At 41.5% G+C, this 24,292-nt stretch overlaps 1 protein-coding gene across 1 annotated transcript in view; it reads left to right on the top strand.

The window, feature by feature from the left end:
* Positions 1-24,292, top strand: part of mier3a (mesoderm induction early response 1, family member 3 a) — a 42,738-nt gene that overhangs the window by 820 nt on the left and 17,626 nt on the right. The window contains 10 exon segments of the mRNA XM_071349578.1: positions 4,834-4,858; positions 7,709-7,854; positions 13,449-13,583; positions 15,264-15,384; positions 15,875-15,948; positions 16,098-16,170; positions 16,491-16,639; positions 18,113-18,194; positions 18,278-18,372; positions 18,864-18,991. Of these exon segments, the coding sequence (XP_071205679.1) occupies positions 4,834-4,858; positions 7,709-7,854; positions 13,449-13,583; positions 15,264-15,384; positions 15,875-15,948; positions 16,098-16,170; positions 16,491-16,639; positions 18,113-18,194; positions 18,278-18,372; positions 18,864-18,991 (1,028 nt within the window).

Raw genomic sequence — 24,292 nt, 5'->3', positions numbered from 1 at the left:
TTATTATTATTTTTATTAGGCACGGGAGGGTAGTGCCCCCCTCACGGTTTACATTCGGTATTTGCAGGTTTTACTTAAAAATTTCTTCCATCCTAGTCACATTTCCTTATCACATTTCTGAAGGTGTTCTGGTACATCCCTTATGCACTGTGCTAACTTTCGCTATATCACAGGTCACTATGGTCTGACGGTCTATCCTGCACTCTATCCACCGTTCAGTGACGATAGTGGTAGGGGGATAATTTGTCCAGATCTGCAATAGGCTAACTCGCGATCATACCACACATAATAAAAACATTAAAAGCTGCATCAATTATAATATAAATCCACAACAAAAAAATAGGAATAGCTGATAGGCAGCGGAAAGGCCAGGTGCATCATTGAGAATGAACGAACAGTGAAGACATGACACACAGCTCAAAAAGCTCCCCTATTGATCTTTAGGGACAATGCAATTATCCTACCTAGAATAGCCTACAACAATGCAACGAAACATGTCATTGTTTTCAAGCGAGTACAAAATTCTACTCAAGGTTGCAGTGAAAAATGTAATTTGAGTAACAGCACAAAAGCCCTGTGATTTGAATGTTTCAATCGATTTGGCTCAGTTGTGGGTCTACTCTCGACAGTTTATAAGGTCTAGAAAGAGTAGCAGGCCAGTCTGGCTGTATTTTTACTTCTGATACTGTATACTCTCTGTTGCAGATCATCATGCTCCCAAATCAACCTATAATAATGCGGCAGGCCCAGTTATTCAGGAAAGCTTAGTACACACTGCATCCTCCCCGAGCGGCTATTCTTCGCGCACCTAGAACCTACACTTTAATATATCCTAAATATGTATCATTTCACTTTTAAAAGGTATTACATTTTTATGTGGCCAGGGCCTAAAATTAACACCTGCCAAAAGCGGGTAGATTTTGGCATTGGCGGGTAAAATGTGTATTTCACCAGCCACTTTGGCGGGTGGTCAGTGCTCCACAGTGAGCAGTTAACTCGGTTTTGTGAATAGAAAGTATGATCACATGTATAGTAAAATAAATGCTGCAGTAGTTTTCAAAGTATTTCTGCCATTTTTGTTTCATAGCTGGTAAATTAATTGCACAAAGTCAACTACGAACCCCATATAGCCTATTCCACCTCGTGCTGCAACACTGCCTGGCGGCGGACTGTGCGCATGTGAAGTGCTGAGTGATAGATACATTTTTAGAAGCGCTGCACACAGGCTTAAAAGTTGGTCAAATTTACTTGAAACGAAAGTCTACTGAAGTGAGTCATTGTTTCTTGTCTATTTACATTGTTTTGTTCACACGGTAGGTTGTTTTTCTATGTTTGCGTTTCAACTGCTAGCGAAGAGAAGACAACTCGTCTACTAGTCAGTCTCAATCTCACAGGCACAAACATGACTTGAGTCACGCTACCAATGTAATCTCCCGCCCTTAGAGGGGCAGGTGAACATTTGTCTTGTGATTTGATTAAAAGACTAGGTCACAAAAAATGTCATGTTAACAATATACTCCATTACTTCTTACTAGTAATACATTTATTGTTTTAGAAACATTACAAAGCATACTCATGTTTATTTTTGTGTGTTATGTTGGTGAAAAAAAATATTTTGTCTGGTAAATAATCTGAGTGGGTGGTAGATTTTTAAATCTATCTGCCACATTGGCTGGTGGACCAAAAAGTACATTTTATGCCCTGTATGTGGCATCAACACAACCAGTCACAATGTTTTAATCTGATTAGGCTACTTCAAAAGTCTCTTGAAGGCCTGCTCACATCCATAGAAAATATAATTTCAGCATCCTCAAAATGACTTGACATTAAACAGGTTTCCATCCAACCTTTTTATACAACTAAAGTAGCCTACACGTTGGATTAAAAAAAGTTAAAGACATTGTGACTGGTTGTGGACGCAGCGGTCTAGGGCACTGCATCTCAGTACAAGAGGTGACACTACAGTCCCTGGTTCGAATCCAGGCTGAATCGCATCTGGCTGTGATTGGGAGTCTAATAGGGCAGTGTTGTCTGGGTTTTGCCAGGGTAGGCTGTCATTGTAAATAAGAATTTGTTCTTAACTGACTTGCCTAGTTAAATAAGGGTAAAACATATATATATTTTTTACAATATTATATTACTAACAGTTTTTGGAACAGTGTAAACAACAAATTATTAGTTATACCTGAGACTGTTCTAATGAGAAAAAAATGTAAAGGCTTTTACAGCATAGCAAATATTTAAAAACAGCTGCAATTGTGAAATAGCTTTATCCAACATGTTGTGTGAGGCAGAGCTTACGGAATGAGTATGCTATTAAACAAACAAACTCTCAAACAGGCAACAGAAGCAGGATCTGCCTTATTTATATATATATATAATATAATAATATATATATATATACACACACACAGTTAAGGTTGGAAGTTTACATACACTTAGGTTGGAGTCATTTAAAACTCATTTTTCAACCGCTCCACAAATGTCTTGTTGGTCTTCTGTAGTTTTGTCAAGTCGATTAGGACATCTACTTTGTGCATGACACAAGTAATTTCCAACAATTGTTTACAGGAAGATTATTTCACTGTATCACAATTCCAGTGGGTCAGAAGTTTACATACACTAAGTTGACTGAGCCTTTAAACAGCGTGGAAAATTCCAGAAAATGATGTCATGGCTTTAGAAGCTTCTGATAGGCTAATTGACATCATTTGAGTCAATTGGAGGTGTACCTGTGAAGGTAGGCCTTGAAATGCATCCAAACTCAGTGCCTCTTTGCTTGACATCATGGGAAAATCAAAAGAATTCAGCCAAGACCTCAGAAAAAAATTGTAGACCTCCACAAGTCTGGTTCATCCTTGGGAGCAATTTCCAAATGCCTGAAGGTACCACGTTCATCTGTACAAACAATAGTACGCAAGTATAAACACCGTGGGACCACGCAGCCGTCTTACCGCTCAGGAAGGAGACGCATTCTGTCTCCTAGAGATGAATGAACTTTGGTGCGAAAAGTGCAAATCAATCCCAGAACAACAGCAAAGTACCTTGTGAAGATGCTGGAGGAAACGGGTACGAAAGTATCTTTATCCACAGTAAAACAAGTCCTATATTGACATAATCTGAAAGGCTGCTCAGCAAGGAAGAAGTCACTGCTTCAAAACCGCCATAAAAAGCCAGACTACGGTTTGCAACTGCACATGGGGACAAAGATCGTACTTTTTTGAGAAATGTCCTCTGGTCTGATGAAACAAAAATAGAACTGTTTGGCCATAATGACCATCGTTATGTTTGAAGGGAAAGGGGGGGGGGGGGGGGTGGCTTGCAAGCCGAACAACATCCGAACCGTGAAGCACGGGGGTGGCAGCATCATGTTGTGGGGGTGCTTTGCTGCAGGAGGGACTGGTGCACTTCACAACTAGATGTCATCATGAGGGTGGAAAATTCTGTGGATATATTGAAGCAACATCTCAAGACATCAGTCAAGAAGTTAAAGCTTGGTCGCAAATGGGTCTTCCAAATGGACAATGACCCCAAGCATACTTCCAAAGTTGTGGCAAAATGGCTTTAGGATAACAAAGTCAAGGTATTGGAGTGGCCATCACAAAGCCCTGACTTCAATCCTATAAAAAATTTGTGGGCAGAACTGAAAAACCGTGTGAGAGCAAGGGGGCCTACAAACTTGACTCAGTTACACCAGCTCTGTCAGGAGGAATGGGCCAAAATTCACCGAACTAATTGTTGGAAGCTTGTGGAAGGCTACCTGAAACGCTTGACCCAAGTTAAACAATTTTAAAGGCAATACACTCAAATAGTATTTGGAAGCATGTAAATTTCTTACCCACTGGGAATGTGATGAAAGAAATACAAGCTGAAATAAATCATTCTCCCTACTATTATTCTGACATTTCACATTCTTAAAATAAAGCAGTGATCCTAACTGACCTAAAAACAGGGATTTTTTTTACTAGGATTAAATGTCAGGAATTGTGAAACTGAGTTTAAATGTATTTGGCTAAGGTGTATGTAAACTTCTGACACAACTGTGTGTATACATGCATGCATGCATACATACATACATGAATAGTTTAAGTTAGGCTATTGATTACAAACTTAAGTTGGGGTTTTGTTTTCTCGCATTTCTTAGACAATTAAGGCAAGGGCTGTTTTCTATTCTCACTCTGCTGCTGCCTTCGCCACATTGTACTTAACATCAATATGCTGGTTAACTTTGCTGTTATGCACATCAACATGGTCTAGGAAAAGACGCCATTTCAACGGCCTGTTTCAGGATTTCTAGCAAGCTTCCGGGTTAGAGTCCCGCACCTTGAAATTCATTGCATATATTTTATATAATTATAAATATTGCATCAAAATGTAGAAAATCTGATTTCCCCCTAGCTGATCATAGTGTAATGAAACAGGCAGGAAGAGTGAGGTGGTCGGTGAACCCTCAGCCTTCTAGCCTGTAGCCCTGCTTGATAGACTGTGACACACAAGCATGCTGAAGTGACAAAGTTGATATCAATATTTAATAAACAGTTATTTGTGCCGCCCTTAGCGAACAACTCATAAATTGACCCAACTAACGTTACCAGTACCTTGCTATTTAAGAGCTAAGCAAATGGTGTCATGGTAATACCAATGACTGTATATGGTGACGTAAACTAGACGGTGGATTATCTTTTATGTTAACTAAATTAGGTTATAGTTTCAGTTATAACTTACTGTCAGTTATAACTTACTGTCATTGTGATGATTTTGCCTGTTTACTAGATGTAGCCTAGCTAGCTAACGTTATTCCAAATCTCACCCCCTACTATCTCTTTTTTTTAGGCTTCCTTTGGAAGTACAAGCCCAGGTAAGTTTTCTACATGTTTGACTTTGTTGTATTAATGCAGGTGGAACCATGAATTTGTTGTGCAGTACCAGTCAAAAGTTTGTACACACCTACTCATTCCAGGGTTTGTCTTTATTTTTACTATTTTCTACATTGTGCTGACCAACTGGCAGGTGTCTTCACTGACATTTTCAACATGTCCCTGATTTGAGTCTGTAATACCAACATGTTTCAAGCAGACCACCATAGTCCCTGTGCCCAAGAACACAAAGGCAACCTGGCTAAATGACTACAGACCCGTAGCACTCACGTCCGTAGCCATGAAGTGCTTTGAAAGGCTGGTAATGGCTCACATCAACACCATTATCCCAGAAACAGTAGACCCACTCCAATTTGCATACCGCCCAAACCGATCCACAGATGATGCAATCTCTATTGCACTCCATATTGCCCTTTCCCACCTGGACAAAAGGAACACTTATGTGAGAATGATATTCATTGACTACAGCTCAGCGTTCAACACCATAGTGCCCTCAAAGCTCATCGCTAAGGATCCTGGGACTAAACACCTCCCTCTGCAACTGGATCCTGGACTTCCTGACGGGGCTGCCCCCAGGTGGTGAGGGTAGGTAGCAATACATCTGCCACGCTGATCCTCAACACCGGAGCACCCCAGGGGTGCGTGCTCAGTCCCCTCCTGTACTCCCTGTTCATCCACAACTGCATGGCCAGGCACGACTCCAACACCATTAAGTTTTCAGATGACACAACAGTGGTAGGCCTGATCACCGACAACGACGAGACAGCCTATAGGAGGAAGGTCAGAGACCTGGCCGGGTGGTGCCAGAATAACAACCTATCCCTCAACGTAACCAAGACTAAGGAGATGATTGTGGACTACAGGAAAAGGAGGACCCCGTTCTCATCAACGGGGCTGTAGTGGAGCAGGTTGAGATCTTCAAGTTCCTTGGTGTCCACATCACCGACCAAACTAGAATGGTCCAAACACACCAAGACAGTCGTGAAGAGGGCACGACAAAGCCTATTCCCCCTCAGGAAACTATAAAAATATTTGGCATGGGTCCTCAGATCCTCAAGAGGTTCTACAGCTGCAACATCGAGAGCATCCTGACTGGTTGCATCACTGCCTGGTACGGCAATTTCTCGGCCTCCGACCGCAAGGCACTACAGAGGGTAGTGCGTACGTCCCAGTACATCACTGGTGCTAAGCTGCCTGCCATCTAGGACCTCTACACCAGGCGGTGTCAGAGCAAGGCCCTAAAAATTGTCAAAGATCCCAGCCACCCCAGTCATAGAAAGTTTCTCTCTACTACCGCATGGCAAGCGGTACCGGAGTGCCAAGTCTAGGACATAAAGGCTTCTTAACAGTTTTTTTCCCCCAAGCCATAAAACTCCTGAACAGGTAATCAAATGGCTACCTGGACTATTTGCATTGTGCCCCCCCCCCCCCCCCACCCCTCTTTTACGCTGCTGCTACTCTGTTTATCATATATGCACAGTCACTTTAACTATACATTCATGTACATACTACCTCAATTGGCCTGACCAACCAGTGCTCCCGCACATTAGCTAACCGGGCTATCTGCATTGTGTCCCACCACCCGCCAACCCCTCTTTACGCTACTGCTACTCTGTTCATCATATATGCATAGTCACTTTAACCATATCTACATACTACCTCAATCAGCCTGACTAACCGGTGTCTGTATGTAGCCTCGCTACTGTTTTTCACTGTCTTTTTACTGTTGTTTTCATTTCTTTACTTACCTGTTGTTCACCTAATACCTTTTTTGCGCTATTGGTTAGAGCCTGTAAGTAAGCATTTCACTGTAAGGTCTACCTACACCTGTTGTATTCGGCGCATGTGACAAACTTTGAATTGAAAGACCCAGAGTTACCTCTGCTGCAGAGGATAATTTCATTAGAGTTAACTGCTCCTCAGCTTGCAGCCCAAATAAATGCTTCAGACTTCAAGTAACTGACACATCTCAACATCAACTGTGTGAATCAGGCCTTCATGGTCAAATTTCTGCATTGAAACCACTACTAAAGCACGTCAATAATAAGAAGAGACTTGCTTGGGCCAAGAAACACGAGCAATGAACATTAGACCGGTGGATATCTGTCCTTTTGGTCTGAGATTTTTTTGGTTCTGACTGCCATGTCTTTGTGAGATGCAGAGTAGGTGAACGGATGATCTCTGCATGTGTGGTTCCCACCGTGAAGCATGGAGGAGGAGGTGTGATATTTTAGAATTCAAGGCACACTTAAACCAGCATGGCTACCACAGCATTTTGCAGCGATATGCCATCCCATCTGGTTTGGGCTTAGTGGCACTATCATTTTGTTTTTCAACAGGCCAATGACCCAAAACATACCTCCAGGCTGTGTACGGGCTATTTGACCAAGAAGGAGAGTAGTGGAGTGCTTCATCAGATGACCTCGCCTTCACTCTCACCCAATTGAGATGGTTTGGGATGACTTGGACTGCAGAGTGAAGGAAAAGCAGCCAACAAGTGCTCAGCATATGTGGGAAATCCTTCAAGACTGTTGGAAAAGCAGTCTTCATGAAGCTGGTTGAGAGAATGCCAAGAGTGTGCAAAGCTGGCTTCAAGGCACAGGGTGGCTACTTTTGAAGAATATAAAATATATTGATTTGTTAAACACTTTTGGTTATTACATGATTCCATATGTGTGTGTTTTGATGTCGTCACTATTCTATGATGTAGAAAATAGTAAAAATAAAGAAACCTTTAAATGAGTAGATATGTCCAAACTTTTGACTAGTACTTTACATCATTCACCGTATTAACTAGCAAAGTCTAATGTTACTGTGTTGTTATTATCCAGTTGGCTCTCTGTCTTCAGAAGATCATGACTTTGATCCGACAGCAGAGATGTTGGTCCATGACTATGACGACGAGCAAACTTTGGAGGACGAGGAGATGCAGGAGGAAGGGACAAGCGTCAGCGCTGAAATAGCAGATTTAGAGAAGGTACAATTTTGATGTTCCACAGATGTCATTGTTACAAGATGCAAAATTAGACAGGCTAGAAATCTAAAATAATGCATCAAATGCATGCACCCATATTGGTTTTCATGTCATTGTACACTTGAGCTCTTTTTGTAATTAAGGGATTGTTCACTATTTGTTGGACTACATTTTTCTAAATTGAACTTGGCCATTTTTTTTAAACAAACATTTGGGATATTTTGTTTCTTTCAGCTGTCGCTGGCAAAAGAGTATCTCCCGCTAATGTTATCCAATGGGGCCAATATTCTGAATCGCAAATGTTTTTCCATGACACTCCAAAGCAACGTGTAGCCTTGAGGTTGTACATAATAAATATGTGTGTGAGGGGTACTCAACTACTGTAGTAGTTACAAACTCCCAAGTCGCGACCCCCAAACGGTTCACACACCTCTTGTTGGTGGAAAGAACACTTTGCAGCAGTGTTTCTGCTGCACTAATTTAACTGTGTCGCTGCGCCACAGCAAATCATTGCCACCACGCCCCAAAAATATGAAACATTAAAAAATATTTGTCAATGGGCACTTTGAAGATGTTAGAACAGTCCACATTTTACTTTTCTTCTACAAACAAAATTAGTAATGAATAAGAACAATCTGACAAACCCATAGAATCATTTATCTATACTGAACAAAAATATACATGCAACAATTTCCAAAATATTACTGAGTTAGTTTAATAGAAGGAAATCAGTCAGTTGAAATAAATTCATTACGCCATAATCTATGGATTTCACATGACTGGGCAGGGCCATGGATGGGCCTGGGAGGGTGTAGGCCCACCCACTTGAGAGCCAGGTCCTTCCACTGGGGAGCCAGGCCAAAGCCAATCCGAATTAGTTTTTTCCCACAAGGGCTTTATTAGACAGAAATACTCTTGAGTATTTGTTTGTTCCCAGCTTTCATTCTTACTTTATTTCTCAAATCCTAAATAAGTACAAACTGCACCATTTTTTAAAAATGTTAGACTAAGTGGTTTCTGTGAGAAATACAGTTACTGTTACCCTAACAGGTAGGTCTACGTTATATTCACTGTTATGCAAGTTTTTTGGGGACATAGAGTGCATTCGGAAAGTTTTCAGACCCCTTGACTTTTTACACATTTTGTTAAGTTACAGCCTTAGTCTAAAATGGATTAAATAAATGTTCCTTATCAATCTACACACAATCCCCCTTAATGACAAAGTGAAACAGGTTTTTAGAAATGTTTGCAAATGTATATAAAAATAAAATGCCTTATTCCAGACCCTTTTGCTATGAGACTCCTGTTTCCATTGATCATCCTTGATGTTTCTACAACTTGATTGGAGTCCACCTGGAAGACCCCCATGAAATGGACAAAAAATGAATGGCAACATATTGCCATTGGGCAAAACATATACACGATCGCAAATACCACTCAAATGGACAGCAGTTCAATCAAAGCTTATGGCAAGTGGCAAATGTCAAGTGTCAGATGGCAAATTCAAAACTCCCTCTAAACAAGTGCTTTCTGGACAGTTTTTTGAAATTCTTTACTTTTTTCTTAATTAATTACAATTTTTTTTGTCAATAATACATATAACAACCATATGAACATGCCTTATGGACAAACTCAATAAAAGAGAATGTTTTGTCAATTTGCAATATATCAAGAGCCCAGTGAACCATGGCCAAATGGCATAAGAAATGTCCAAATGCCATACATAGGTTTTGAAAGTACCAAATCAGGATGTTATGTCCATTTGCCATATAGGATCATAGGAAGTCGGCTTCCGAACCCAAAAGTCGGTGAACCATGTCCAAATGGCATTTATACTGACCAAATGATATCACTATGTTAAGCCCTGATTCAACCTAGGTCTATTGGTCATGTTTGATGAGAGAGAAGTGGGACTCTGTTGTTTAAAAAAACATTTAAAATTATGATTTTTTGGGGGGGAAAACGTCAAACTATTGATGTGCACTATTGATGCGCCCTACCCAGCTGTGGACCCATTGCACCCCCCTAAAGGCATTAAAAACCATTAAAAAAATTGCTCCTGGTAACCCGTTCTGATCACCAGGTGCACGGCTGTCCATTTGCAATGGCTTACAATGGGCATTTACCATCATGAATTTGACATGCTCTAATATGCTGCAGAAATGCTCAATTGGCTGGCCCGTTGAACTCGGGATGGCCGGGCAGTGATAGTGGTTCCTCTCCATCGCTCGTTGGTGTTGATTTCAGTCTGTCATTTTGGTGATGGTTCATCACTGTTTAAACTTATTGCAAATAGACAAAAGTGAGCCATCAAGTCAGCGTCCATCAGTCAATAAGATATCATTTTGACACCAAACTGATACATACTATCACATATTATCAGAGCAGGCCCAAAATTCACAGCGCCTTCTGTTTAAACCATAATAAAAACGTAAAATGCGTAGTTACATTCTAGCTGCGGGTCCAGTTATGACATTGTGTAGGCCTAGCTGAGGTGACCCCCGAGTTTCGGTTCAATAGGTAATTCGAAGCCCAAGCAGCGACCTTAATTAGTGCTGAAAATTCCCTTTGTCCGGGCATTGCTACGGGGTCCCTGAAAGGGCTATCGGACAAACTTTAGGGTCCGTCTCTATGGGCCGAGGCGGTTTCAATGCACCTAGTCTTGTGACTCTGGGACTTTTCTAAATGTCGTCATTTTTGCGATGGTCAAAATGAATTGAAGTCATTGCAAATGTACGAGGCTGTTTCTCGGCCTGAGAACCTTCTAGAGCCATATAACTTACCGTGCACTATCGACTTGTATATACAGTTTCAGAGCTCTAGGTCGGACGGTTCTTTTAGTTCAAACGCAGGTAACTATTGCAGGCTCTGTGTGTCTATTAGCCTCACACTGTGTCACTCCCGTGTGTGTGTGTGATTTCAGAAAATCACAGAAATCACGTAGAGCTCCGAAACGCCGCAACTGGATCTGTAATTTTTTTTTTGGGGGGGGGTAACACCCCACTTAACTATCACCAATTGTACAATTTCTCATAAATTACGGTAGATAAATGTTTGTTTCTTTTTTCCTGACACCGTAGGTTCATGTACTTTGACGAGAAGCGGTCAACTTAGCGCTCTATTACAGTTTTTGACCTTTAATGGCCTCAACGCCATCTTGTTTCTGGGCTAAAAGCCCATTTGGCCAAACCTGTGCTCACCGAGTTTCGTCTCCGAAGTCTTTTCCGTTTATGAGAAATGGCCATGTCACTTTGGTGTTTTGTCCATTTGCAATAAGCAGCCAGTTGCCATCTGGTGGAATTTTCCAGAACAGTGGAAAAATTACCTAAGATCTGAGGCTGTCGGCCTATTTGCGGACGTCTAGTAAGGGACCGTACATTTGCAATATGGAGATCCTCATCAATCATACGGGAAATGACATTGCCGTCCCTTATGTAGGGAATTCTATTGATTGGACATGATTTGAAAGGCACACACCTGCCTAAAGGTCCCACAGTTTACAGTGCATGTCAGAGCAAAACCAAGCCATGAGGTCAAAGGATTGTCCATAGAGCTCTGAGACGGGATTGTGTTGAGGTACAGATCAGGGGAAAAATACCAAAACATTACTGCAGCCTTCTTGGTCCCCAAGAACACAGTGGCCTCCATCATTCTTAAATGGAAAAAGTTTGGAACCACCAAGACTCTTCCTAGAGCTGGCAGCCTGGCCAAACTGAGCAATCGGAGAAGGGCCAGGGAGGTGACCAGGAACCCGACGGTCACTCAGACAGAGCTCCAGAGTTCCTCTGTGGAGATGGGAGAACTTTCCAGAAGGACAACTGTCTCTGGTGGAGTGCTGCAATCAGGGCTTTATGGTAGAGTGGCCAAACGGATGCCACTCCTCAGTGAAAGGCACACGACAGCCCGCTTGGAGTTTGCCAAAAGGCACCTAAAGAACTCCTAGACCATGAGAACAATATTCTCTGGTTTGATGAAACCAAGATTTAACTACCAAGCGTCACATCTGGAGGAAACCTGGCACCATCCCTACGGTGAAGCATGGTGGTGGTGGCAGCATCATGCTGTGAGGATGTTTTCCAGTGGCAGGGAATGGGAGACTAGTCAGGATCAATGGAAAGATGAACGAAGCAAAGTACAGAGATCCTTGATGAAACCTGATCCAGAGAGCTCAGGTCCTGAGACTGAGATGAAGGTTCACCTTCCAATAGGACAACGACCCTGAGCACATAGCCAAGACAACATGGGAGTGGCTTTGGGACAAGTGTCTGAATGTCCTTGAGTGGCCCAGCCAGAGCCTGGACTTGAACCCGATCGAACATCGCTGGAGAAACCTGAAAATAGCTGTGCAGTGATAATCCCCATCCAACCTGACAGCGCTTGAGAGGATCTGCAGAGAAGAATGGGAGACGCTCCCCAAATACAGGTGTGTCAAGCTTGTAGCATCATACCCAAGAAGAGTCGAGGCTGTAATCGCTGCCAAAGGGGCTTCAACAAAGTATTGAGTAAAGGGTCTGAATACTTAATGTGATATTTCTGTTTTAGCCCAATAGGGTAAATGCAGATCGGCTGAAGCATGGGGTTGCCTATTTATTTATATCCACTATGCTGCATCAGTTGGGCTACGGGTGATAATGCTTATTGCTAATAGCATACCTGATCATATGGACCATGCATAGGCTATATGTGTGGTCCAATATGAAAACAAATATATTTTAACAAATCATTTTACCAGTATGTTATTTCAGGAGGTGGAAATTTTAAACTGTAGATGGTGTCTGCATCATTTTTATTTATTTTGGAGTATAATTTTTCTATTATTTTTGTCACCAGAATTGAGCCTCTTGTTCCTTCTACATAAATTGTCTGGGGGGGACCCCGGCAGTGGAGGCTGCTGAGGGGAGGATGGCTCATATTAATGGCTGGAATGGAGTCCATGGAATGGTATCAACCACATATATGTTTGATACCATTCAATTGACTCTATTCTAGCCATTATTATGAGCTCCCCCCCCCCCCCCCAGAGAATCTATGCAGGACACCATCTAAATGTAGTTTCAGCCCTCCCCTTCTATTCCCCTGCGACCTTTTCCTCCCACTGCTCCACATTTTTTCCAGAGCAAACACTGTTTTTGCCGTTTTAAAGCTAATTTCCTGGAATTCTACACATTTTGCCCTGTCTCATGTTCATATGATACTTTAGTGACTCCACAAAATTGATTGGGGCCCCCCGGGGGTTGAGGCCCCATGGGAACATAATCTGGGCATGATAACTGAATATTTAAATAACTGGTTAACCTAATTTACCTTGCTAACATGGGATAGTTGATCAACTGGAATTTTTGAACAGGCTATAATTTAATGGCCGATACAACTCCCCTCAATACAATACTAGCCTCGCTCTGTACAAGAAAATGCTAGAAAGGCTGCCTCGGTGGATTGACAGCAGCCAAGGTGTGGGAAACGAGATAAATTTGTATTGAGTGAACTGTCCAATTTTTTAATGTTAATATTCTGTCATAAATCTTCCTAACTGTTATGCATGAAGTTTTGTTTGTTATGATTTGTAAAACAAAATCAAGTCATCTTTAATCATTCAGGAGGGCAACATGCCACTGGAGGAGCTGCTGGCTATGTATAGATACGAAGCATCAATTGGCACCGCTGGAGGGTCCAGTGTGGGCGGCTCTTCTGTTGAACTTACGGACGAGCTACCTGATATGACATTAGATAAAGTAAGTAAGCACCGTGTCAATTTTGTACGTTGGACTTCCTCTTCTGTAATATTTCCATTCACTTGGAAAAGTTATCCCACCTGCAGTGAAAACATATTTGTAAACAAAATGTTAGTAGGTTGTGAGAGGGCTTTCCTTTTAAAATAATTTGCCTCAGATTCACTGTTGGATACTGGGGGTGTCATTGTGATGACAGCCTGAACATTGTATTCCTACTGCACTCTTTTTCCAAAAGATTTAGCAAAACCATTGTTTTTATGTGTTGTATACACTACCGGTCAAAAGTTTTAGAACACCTACTCATTCAAGGGTGTTTCTTTATTTTTACTATTTTCTACATTGTAGAATAATAGTGAAGATATCAAAACTATGAAAAAACAAATATGGAATCATGTAGTAACCAAAAAAGTGTTAAACGAATCAAAATATATTTGAGATTCTTCAAATAGCCACCCTTTGCCTTGATGACAGCTTTGCACACTTGGCATTCTCTCAACCAGCTTCACCTGGAATGCTTTTCCAACAGTCTTGAAGGAGTTCTCACACATGCTGAGAACTTGTTGGCTGCCTTTCCTTCACTCTGCGGTCCAACTCGTCCCAAACCATCTAAATTTGGTTGAAGTCGGGGGATTGTGGAGACCAGGTCATTTGATGCAGCACTCCATTATTCTCCTTGGTCAAATAGCCCTTACACAGCCTGGAGGTGTGTTGGGTTGTTGTCCTGTGGAAAAACAAATAATAGTCCCACTAAGCCCAAACCAGATGGAATGGCGAATTGCTGCAGAATGCTGTGGTAGCCATGCTGGTTAAGTGTGCCTTGAATTCTAAAGAAATCAGACAGTGTCACCAGCAAAGCACCCCCACAGCATAACAACTCCTCCTCCATGCTTTACGGTGGGAAATACACATGCAGAGATCATCCGTTCACACACACTACTTCTCACGAAGACACGGCGATTGGAACCAAAAATCTCCAATTTGGACTCCAGACCAAAGGACAGATTTCCACCACTAATGTCCATTGCTTGTGTTTCTTGGCCCAAGTAAGTTTCTTCTTGTTATTGGTGTCCTTTAGTAGTGCTTTCTTTGCAGCAATTTGACCATGAAGGCCTGAAGGTTTCATCATAGTGCTTGATGGTTTTTGCGACTGCACTTGAAAAAAACCTTTCAAAGTTCTTGAAATTTTCCGGATTGACTGACCTTCATGTCTTAAAGTAAGGATGGACTGTTTCTCTTTGCTTTTTTGAGCTGTTCTTGCCATAATATGGACTTGGTCTTTTACCAAATAGGGCTATCTTCTGTATACCCATCCCTACCTTGTCACAACACAACTGATTGGGTCAAACCCATTAAGAAGGCAAGAAATTCCACAAATTAACTTTCAACAAGGCACACCTGTTAATTGAAATGGATTCCAGGTGACTACCTCATGAAGCTGGTTTAGAGAATGCCAAGAGTGTGCAAAGGGTGACTATTTTGAAGAATCTCAAATATAAAATGTATTTTGATTTGTCACTTTTTTTTGGTTACTACATGATTCCATATGTGTTATTTCGTAGTTTTGATGTCTACACTATTATTATACAATGTAGAAAATAGTAAAAATGAACTCTTGAAGTTGGTGTTCTAAAATGTTTGACTTGTAGTGTATGTATTGACTTATTGGTGTATTTTAATCAGGAAGAGATAGCAAAAGATCTTCTGTCAGGTGACGATGAAGAAACGCAGTCCTCAGCTGATGACCTCACACCCTCGGTGACATCCCATGAAACCAGTGATTTCTTCCCCAGAACACTACGTTGTAAGTTTAACATTGGCAGGATTCACTTCCTTGAACTGTGGAATATCTTCCTTTTTGTTTCCCTATAATGCTACCACTGACATGCATCATCTGACATCAGTGCATTTGGCAACATGAAATATTTTGTGAGATTAAGTCCTAATGTAAAAGGTTTGTGGTAAAGTGTAATGGTAGTGTCCGCGATCCAAATTTCGGGAAGTAGCATATCGAGCCGACTTTGGCAACAACGAGAAGTGAGAGGCTAATCTCCTCCACGGTTGTTTCCATGCAGCTATCACTTCGCAGCAGAGTGAAGCAAACTCCCATGTGTGTGCAGATGCTCTGTGTGGGTGCTCACAAGTGTGGTCTCCTATATCATGTTTCCGCAATATTTTTTGGTTTCATGCTGCTCGTATCGCTGATTCACAGTTTAAGTTGACACCCCCTATGCACTGCAGTCCCTTTTACTTCCCTGTATTATCTCCTCACCTCCCACGATCTGCTTCTCTAGCTAATGCTATTTACGATGGAGACAAGGAATCGGAGGGTGAGGAAGATGGTGTGTGTCCTGAGGACACCAGGAAGGTGTGTATTTCAGTGCTTCTCATGATCAATCATTCCTCCACCGACTCCTAGTAGATGAGGCTCATGACACGTGGATGGCTTGTTAAACTGCAAATGTCAACATAATGGTATTTAAATGAACTAATTTAAAAAAAAATCTGTTTTCAAAGGAAATCATGGTCGGGTCCCAGTATCAAGCTGAAATCCCTGCCCTTGTCTGTGGCTACGACGCCAATGAAAAAGGTCAGTGTGTGTATGTGAGATACCAAATATATTTTTAGAATTTCTCTCGCACACTCCACTCTAGCTCTCTTGAAGATCAACTCTGAATTTAAATTGATTTAAAAAAAAACAATTTTTTTTTGTCCTTCCCAAGGCTTATGATGAGCTTGTGAAGTGGTGAAATTCAATGTTAAGATGTTGAACAGATATCAGTTTACTTGATTTTCAATATATGTATAAAATCTGTTCAATATACTGAATGTAACGTCATAATCAACAGATATGATGTAAAGGTAGGAAGCTTCCAAGTGTTGTCCTTGTCTAAAAATGTATCCTCCTAGTGTATGAGAATGAAGACCACTTGCTATGGCAACCTGATGCCCTGCCGGAGCAGACGGTGAAAGACTTCCTGCATGACACTTCCGCCCTAGTAGTTGATGGGAAGATGGGGCCTGCGCTGGAGAGTGGTCTCGTTCAAGACAACGAACAGGTACATTTTTCTTTCTCTCTTGTTCTCTAGCTCTCTTAACTTCTCTGGGATATGTGGAACGTTAGCGTCCCACTTGGCCAAAAGCCAAGCGCGCCAAATTCAAATATATTACTATAAAAATCAATCTTTCATGAAGTCACACATGAAAGACACCAAATTAAAGCTACACATGTTGTGAGTCCAGCCAACATGTCTGATTTCAAAAAGGATTTACGGCGAAAGCACACCAAAAGATCATGTTAGCTCAGTACATAGCCACAGAAAAACAGCAATTTTCCCAGCCAAAGATAGTAGTCACAAAAAGCAGAAATAGAGATAAAATGAATCACTAACCTTTGATCTTCATCAGATGACACTCATAGGACATCATGTTACACAATACATTTATGTTTTGTTCGATGATGTGCATATTTATATCCACAAATCTCGGTTTACATTGGCGCCATGTTCAGAAATGCCTCCTAAATATCCGGAGAAATTGCAGAGAGCCACGTCAAATAACAGAAATACTCATCATAAACTTTGATGAAAGATACATGTTTTACATAGAATTTAAAGATACACTCGTTCTTAATGCAACCGCTGTGTCAGATTTCAAAAAAACTTTACGGAAAAAGCACACCATGCAATAATCTGAGACGGCGCTCAGATATAACAACATTTCTCCGCCATGTTGGAGTCAACAGAAATACGAAATTGCATCATAAATATTCCCTTACCTTTGATCATCAGAATGCACTCCTAGTTCCACAATAAATCGTTGTTTTGTTCGATAATGTCCATTACTTATGTCTAAGTAGCTACTTTTGCTAGCATGTTTAGTGCACATGTCCAAACACTCGCGCAGATGCAGGCGAACTCGGACGAAAACTTCAAAAAGTTATATAACATGTCGAATAAACTGGTCAAACTAAGTAGAGAATCAATCTTCAGGATGTTATCATAACTATCCAATAACGTTCCAACCGGAGAATTCCTTTGTGTCTCTAGAAGTTATGGAAAGCAAGACGATATCGTTTGGAACGCGCGTGACCAGGAACTGGCATTCTGCCAGACCAATGACTGAAACACCTCCCATCCGGCTCAACATCACAGTAGAGGCTTCATTCCACGTTCTACAGGCTGTTGCCATCTAGTGGAAGGCGTAGGAAGTGCAAACAGATCCATATCTTACAGGGAATTGAATAGGCGATGAGTTGAACATCGACCAGCCTCAGAATTCTCACTTCCTGTTTGGAATATTTCTCAGGTTTTTGCCTGCCATATGAGTTCTGTTATACTCACAGACATCATTCAAACAGTTTTAGAAACTTCAGAGTGTTTTATATCCATTAGTAATAATAATATGCATATATTAGCATCTGGGACAGAGTAGGAGGCAGTTCACTATGGGCACGCAATTCATCCAAAAGTGAAAATGCTGCCCCCTATCACAAAGAAGTTAACTGATTAGTGTTATTTGTCCCTCCCAAGGCCTTGTATGAGCTTGTGAAGTGTAACTACACCGTCCATGATGCACTGGAGCGTTATCGCCGGAGTGAAAAGTCCTCTGAGGGTAAAGTTGACATTTTTACACACAGATTCATATTGTATTAAAACAGTGGAGTAAAAAATAAATGTTCCACCTTTTGATTTCAGGTGAAATGCCTCCCTGGTCAGAAGAAGAATGCAGAAACTTTGAACTTGCGCTCCTCCTTTATGAGAAGAACTTTCACCTCATCCAGAAACACAAGGTAAGACCAGTCTTATCCTTACAGTAGGACTTCAAAGATACAATGATGTCGGGAATGTAGGTCGTTCGGGAACACTGAAATATCTATAACTTTGAAATTCATTTAAAAACAAACAAACCATTCCATATTTACATGTTTACTAATCAATTGTCCAGAATTTGTAAATCTGTGTTTTTTAGCTTCTTTCTTTGCATTTATATTGCCTGTTCAGTTGACCTGTCAGTTGGTAACTGAGGACTGGTTTCCCAAAAACGTTATGCCTGTTTCTGGACCAACAATCATGCTCAATGGATGATCTCCATAGGAAGTGTTTTTTTTTGTTTTTTTTCTCCCAAGGACTATGCTTAGTCTGGAAAACCAGCCCTGAGTTTTGTAGCTTATGAGGTTCTACTGTAGATGAAATGGGGATATTGTTGTTCAATGCCAGTCATGTCCTGCAAGGACTTGATACATCTCTCCATTTAACCCTTCACCTACTCTTTCTCCTTCAGGTGAATACAAGGACAGTCGCTGAATGTGTCGCCTTCTACTACATGTGGAAAAAGTCGGAACGATTTGACTTCTTTGTCCAACAGAACCGGTTTGGGAAAAAGAAGTATAGCAGCTACCCCGGTGTAACGTGAGTGCCCCTTTGTCATGGATTGACCTCGCATTTTGTCTGATGTTAACCCAGAATGTGTCTTTCCCCCTCTTCTGCCAAAGTACAATGGGGTCATTCCCTCTAAGCTGCGCAAGTGCACAGGCACGCAGCTCCCCTTGGACTGCTGTGCAGAAGCAATACAAGCCCACGCCGAGAAGCACGAGATTAAACTTCGCTCAACTTTCTAGAGTTTTCCCCTTTAGTTAACACTATCAACGTTTCGCTCTGCTGTGGGAATTGTGCTCGAATCAATGCAATATTAGCCACTTTCAATGTAACATATCGAAACAAAACGAGCTATGCAAGACTTGGTATGCAAAACTAACTGTGCAAGAGATTTTATTGTAGGCAGAGTGCATTGGTTTAGGGTTCTATTCCATTGACAAGCACGACTCAGGTCCGTACTCTACACAGACCGGTGTGCCATAACCAATCGGAGCTGCAGTAGGCCTATATATATGGATATGTGCCATTCACTTTGAACTGGATTGTGTTTACAGCATGAGCGGTAGTGAGTAGTTGTGCTTGTTTTGAGATCAAAGCGAGAGCTGCATGTAGCCACCTGTGCACATTTGTTCATAGTCTTTGCTAGTTAGTGAGTTATTAGCCCAGTTATAGCTAATTTCTAGTCAACAATGGGGGAGTGGTTGCTTCCTACAAGAGCACAAAATGTGTGCATTTCTAGCCATCTTTGAAAGCGAGTCAGGTAAAGAGCAGTGTTGTATTTTGAGACGATCTTGAATATTCTAAGTAGCCAATATGCAGAGGGTAGCGTAATTTGTCTGATTCTCTGTGGTAATGGAATGGGAATAATTCATTTTATTTTGTAAAGTGGTTTCTTGCATCAAACAACACATTTTCAGTCACCTCGTCTGAAGGACAAGTGGATAATCAGGTTAATGTTAAGACCTGCATGTTTTTTTTCTCAAAGTCCTACATTTGAACTCCACACATTTGCTGCTACTGTAGGCCGAATGCTTTTTAGGATGTTGTGGGATGCATGTTTTCTCAAAAAAAAATTGGTTGATGGTAGGCCACTCTGTTAGGCCTACATTATGATCAAATAGTCACAGTAGCCTACTTGGTCACTGTTCAAACTAAAGCGGGTACAGCCTCAGTGTTCACAGTAAACAATCGCCGGAAGTTGCACAGCATTTTCAAATCAAATGTATTTGTCACATGTGCCATGAAGTGCTTACTTACAAGCCCTTAAACAACAATGCAGTTCAAGAAATAGAGTTAGTTAAAATTTTGTAAATATTTTATTAAAGTAAAAAATCAAATCAATCAAAAAGTAACAAGAAATGTGTTACCGAGTCAATGTGCGGGGGTACAGGTTAGGTTAGTCGAGGTAATTTGTAAAGTGACTATAGATAATAAACAGCGAGTAGGGGTCAATGTAAATGGTCTGGGTGGCCATTTGATTAGTTTAGTTCAGCAGTCTTATGGCTTGCGGGTAGAAGCTGTTAAGGAGCCTTTTGATCCTAGACTTGGCGCTCTGGTACCACTTGCCGTGCGGTAGCAGAGAGAACTGTCTAGGACTTGGGTGACTGGAGTCTTTGACAATTTCTAGGGCCTTCCTCTGACACCGTCTGGTCCTGGATGGTTGGAAGCTTGACCAGCCTTTCAAAGCACTTCATGGCTACAGACGTGAGTGCTATGGGGCAGTAATCATTTAGGCAGGTTACCTTCGGTGCTCTCATGCGTGCTTCAGTGTCGCTTTCCTCAAAGCGAGCATAAAAGGCATTTAGCTCGTCTGGAGGGTTCCCTTTGTGGTCCGTAATAGTTTAAGCCCTGCCACATCTGACGAGCGTCAGAGCCTGTGTAGTTAGATTCAATCTTAATCCTGTATTGACACTTTGCCTGTTTGATGGTTTTTCTGAGGGCATAGCGAGATTTCTTATAAGCGTCCGGATTAGTGTCCCGCTCCTTGAACGCGGCAGCTCTAGCCTTTAGCTCGGTGCGGATGTTGCCGATAATCCATGGCTTCTGTTTGGGAAATGTACGTACGATCACTGTTGAGATGACGTCGTTGATGCACTTATTGATGAAGCCGGTGACTGAGGTGGTATACTCCTCAATGCCATTGGAGGAATCCTGTAAAATATTCCAGTCTGTGCTAGCAAAACAGTCCTGCAGTGTAGCATCCACGTCTTCTGAACACTTCTGTATTGAGCGAGTCACTGGTACTTCCTGCTTCAGTTTTTGCTTGTAAGCAGGAATCAGGAGAATATAATTATGCTCAGATTTGCCAAATGGAGGACGAGGGAGAGCTTTGTATGCGTCTCTGTGTGTGGAGTAAAGTTGACCTAGAGGTTATTTGATTTTTTATTTTAAAAAATTCTCTGGTTGCACATGTAACATGTTGGTAGAAATGAGCTAAAACGGATTTAAGTTTGCCTGCATTCAAGTCTCCGGCCACTAGGAGTGCCGCTTCTGGATGAGCATTTTCTTGTTTGCTTATGGCCTTATATACAGTTGAAGTCAGAAGTTTACATACACCTTAGCCAAATACATTTAAACTAAGTTTCACAATTCCTGACATTTAATCCTAGTAAAAATAACCTGTTTTAGGTCAGTTAAGATCACCACTTTATTTTAAGAATGCAATGTCAGAATAATAGGAGAGATTTCTTCATCACATTCCCAGTGGGTCAGAAGTTTACATACAATCAATTAGTATTTGGTAGCATTGCCTTTAAATTGTTTAACTTGGGTCAAACATTTTGGGTAGCCTTCCACAAGCTTCCCACAATAAGTTGGGTGAATTTTGGCCCATTCCTCCTGACAGAGCTGGTGTAACTGAGTGAGGTTTGTAGGCCTCCTTGCTCGCACACACTTTTTCAGTTCTGCCCACAAATGTTCTATAGGCTTGAGGTCAGGGCTTTGTAATGGCCACTCCAATACCTTGACTTTGTTGTCCTTAAGCCATTTTGCCACAACTTTGGAAGCGTGCTTGGGGTCATCGTCCATTTGGAAGACCCATTTGCAACCAAGCTTTAACTTCCTGACCGATGTCTTGATGTTGCTTCAATATATCCACATTTTCCTGCCTCATGATGCCATCTATTTTGTCTTTCTATTTTTCTGCAGTCCCTCCTGCAGCAAAGCACCCCACAACATGATGCTGCCACCCCCGTGCTTCGCGGTTGGGATGGTGTTCTTTGGCTAGCAAGCGTCCCCCTTTTTCCTCCCGACATAACGATGGGTATTATGGCCGAACAGTTCTCTTTTTGTTTCATCACACCAGAGGACATTTCTCCAAAAACTATGATCTTTGTCCCCATGTACAGTTGCAAACTGTAGTCCTGGCTTTTCTATGGTGGTTTTGGAGCAGTGGCTTCTTCCTTGCTGAGCAGCCTTTCAGGTTATGTCGATATAGGACTAATTTTACTGTGGATATAGATACTTTTGTACCTGTTTCCTCGGGATTGATTTGCACTTTTCGCACCAAAGTACGTTCATCTCAAGGAGACAGAACGCGTTTCCTTCCTGGATGGTATGACGGCTGCGTGGTCCCATGGTGTTTATACTTGCTTACTATTGTTTGTACAGATGAACGTGATACCTTCAGGCATTTGGAAATTGCTCCCAAGGATGAACCAGACTTGTGGAGGTCTACAAATTCTTTTTCTGAGGTCTTGGCTGATTTCTTTTGATTTTCCCATGATGTCAAGTGAAGAGGCACTGAGTTTGAAGGTAGGCCTTGAAATACATCCACAGGTACACCTCCAATAGGCTAATTGACGTCATTTGAATCAATCAGAAGCTTCTAAAGCCATGACATCATTTTCTGGAATTTTCCAAGCTGTTTAAAGGCACAGTCAACTTAGTGTATGTAAACTTCTGACCCACTGGAATTGTGATACAGTGAATTATAAGGGAAATAAATTGTCTGTAAACAATTGTTGGAAAAATTACTTGTGTCATGCACAAAGTAGATGTCCTAACCGACTTGCCAAAACTATAGTTTGTTAACAAAAAATGTGTGGAGTGGTTGAAAAACAAGTTTTAATGACTCCAATCTAAGTGTATGTAAGCTTCCTACTTCAACTGCAGCTCGTTTAGTGCGGTCTTAGTGCCAGCATCGGTTTGTGGTGGTAAATGGATGGCTACGAGTAATATAGTTGGTGTGGTCTACAGCTTATCATGAGGTGTTTTACTTCAGGCGTGCAATACCTCGAGACGTCTTTAATATTAGACATCGCGCAACAGCAGTTACACACACACACACACACACACAAATACACACACCCCCACCCCTCGTCTTACCAGACGAAGCTGCTCTGTCCTACCGGAACACTGAGAAGCCAGCCAGCTCTATTATCCGTGTCGTCGTTCAGCCAAGTCTGTGAAACATAAGATATTACAGTTTTTAATGTCCCGTTGGTAGTATAGTCTTAATCGTAGATCATCCAGTTTGTTTTCCAATGGTTGCACATGGGCCTATAATACCGAGGGTAGTGGTGGTTTACTCACTGACCGGCGAATTCACACACGGCACACAGACCTCTGCCCCCTGTATTTACGTCTTTTCCTCACACAAATGACGGGGATTTGGGCCTGGTCTCGGGGAAGCAGTATATCCTTCGCATCGGACTCCTTAAAGAAAAAATATTTTTCCTGTTCGAGGTGTGTAATCGCTGTCCAGGAGCTCTTTTTGGTCATAAGATACGGTAGCAGTAACAATATGTACAAAATGAGTGGCAATTTTTTTTGAAAAAAGAAACAAAATAGCAGTTGGTTAGGAGCCATCCCCTCCGGCGCCATTATCACAACGTTAGTTTGCACTCAGCAGACCTGAAATTTGCTCAGTGCCCCGAAAACATTGAGAACATCGGTCATTCCACCATTTTGGTGCCTTTTGAGAAGTGTAACTTGGTAAAAAAGAAAATAAATAAAGACCAGTAACAGGGTTGACCGTAATAGGGTTGAACATTTCTTCTTAAATCAACCATAAATCCCCTTGTGACAGGGGGAATGGAAGTTTGTTTTGTGGAGTGGCAATTGAGTGCAAGATTCACAAAGTTATTAAGATATTTCTAGCCTGTCTACAGGGTTGGTGTGTTTATGTTCAGTTTTCCACACCAGGAAATTTCTTAACAGTAGAACCAACTCACCTGCTTTTACTGTAATTTTACTATTAGATGGTCAATGTTTCTTTTTGAAATAAATAATTTAAAAGGAATAGTTTCACCATATTAAAACGAGAGTTCAGTTTCCGTAACAGGGTTGACCTTTTTAAAATAAGGGATAGACATAAATGAATGAACCTTCAGA

Source organism: Salvelinus alpinus, chromosome 18, assembly GCF_045679555.1.
Source record: "Salvelinus alpinus chromosome 18, SLU_Salpinus.1, whole genome shotgun sequence".
Classification (NCBI taxonomy): domain Eukaryota; kingdom Metazoa; phylum Chordata; class Actinopteri; order Salmoniformes; family Salmonidae; genus Salvelinus; species Salvelinus alpinus.
Note: the sequence above shows the minus strand (reverse complement) of the source record. Positions and strands in the feature narration are given on the sequence as shown.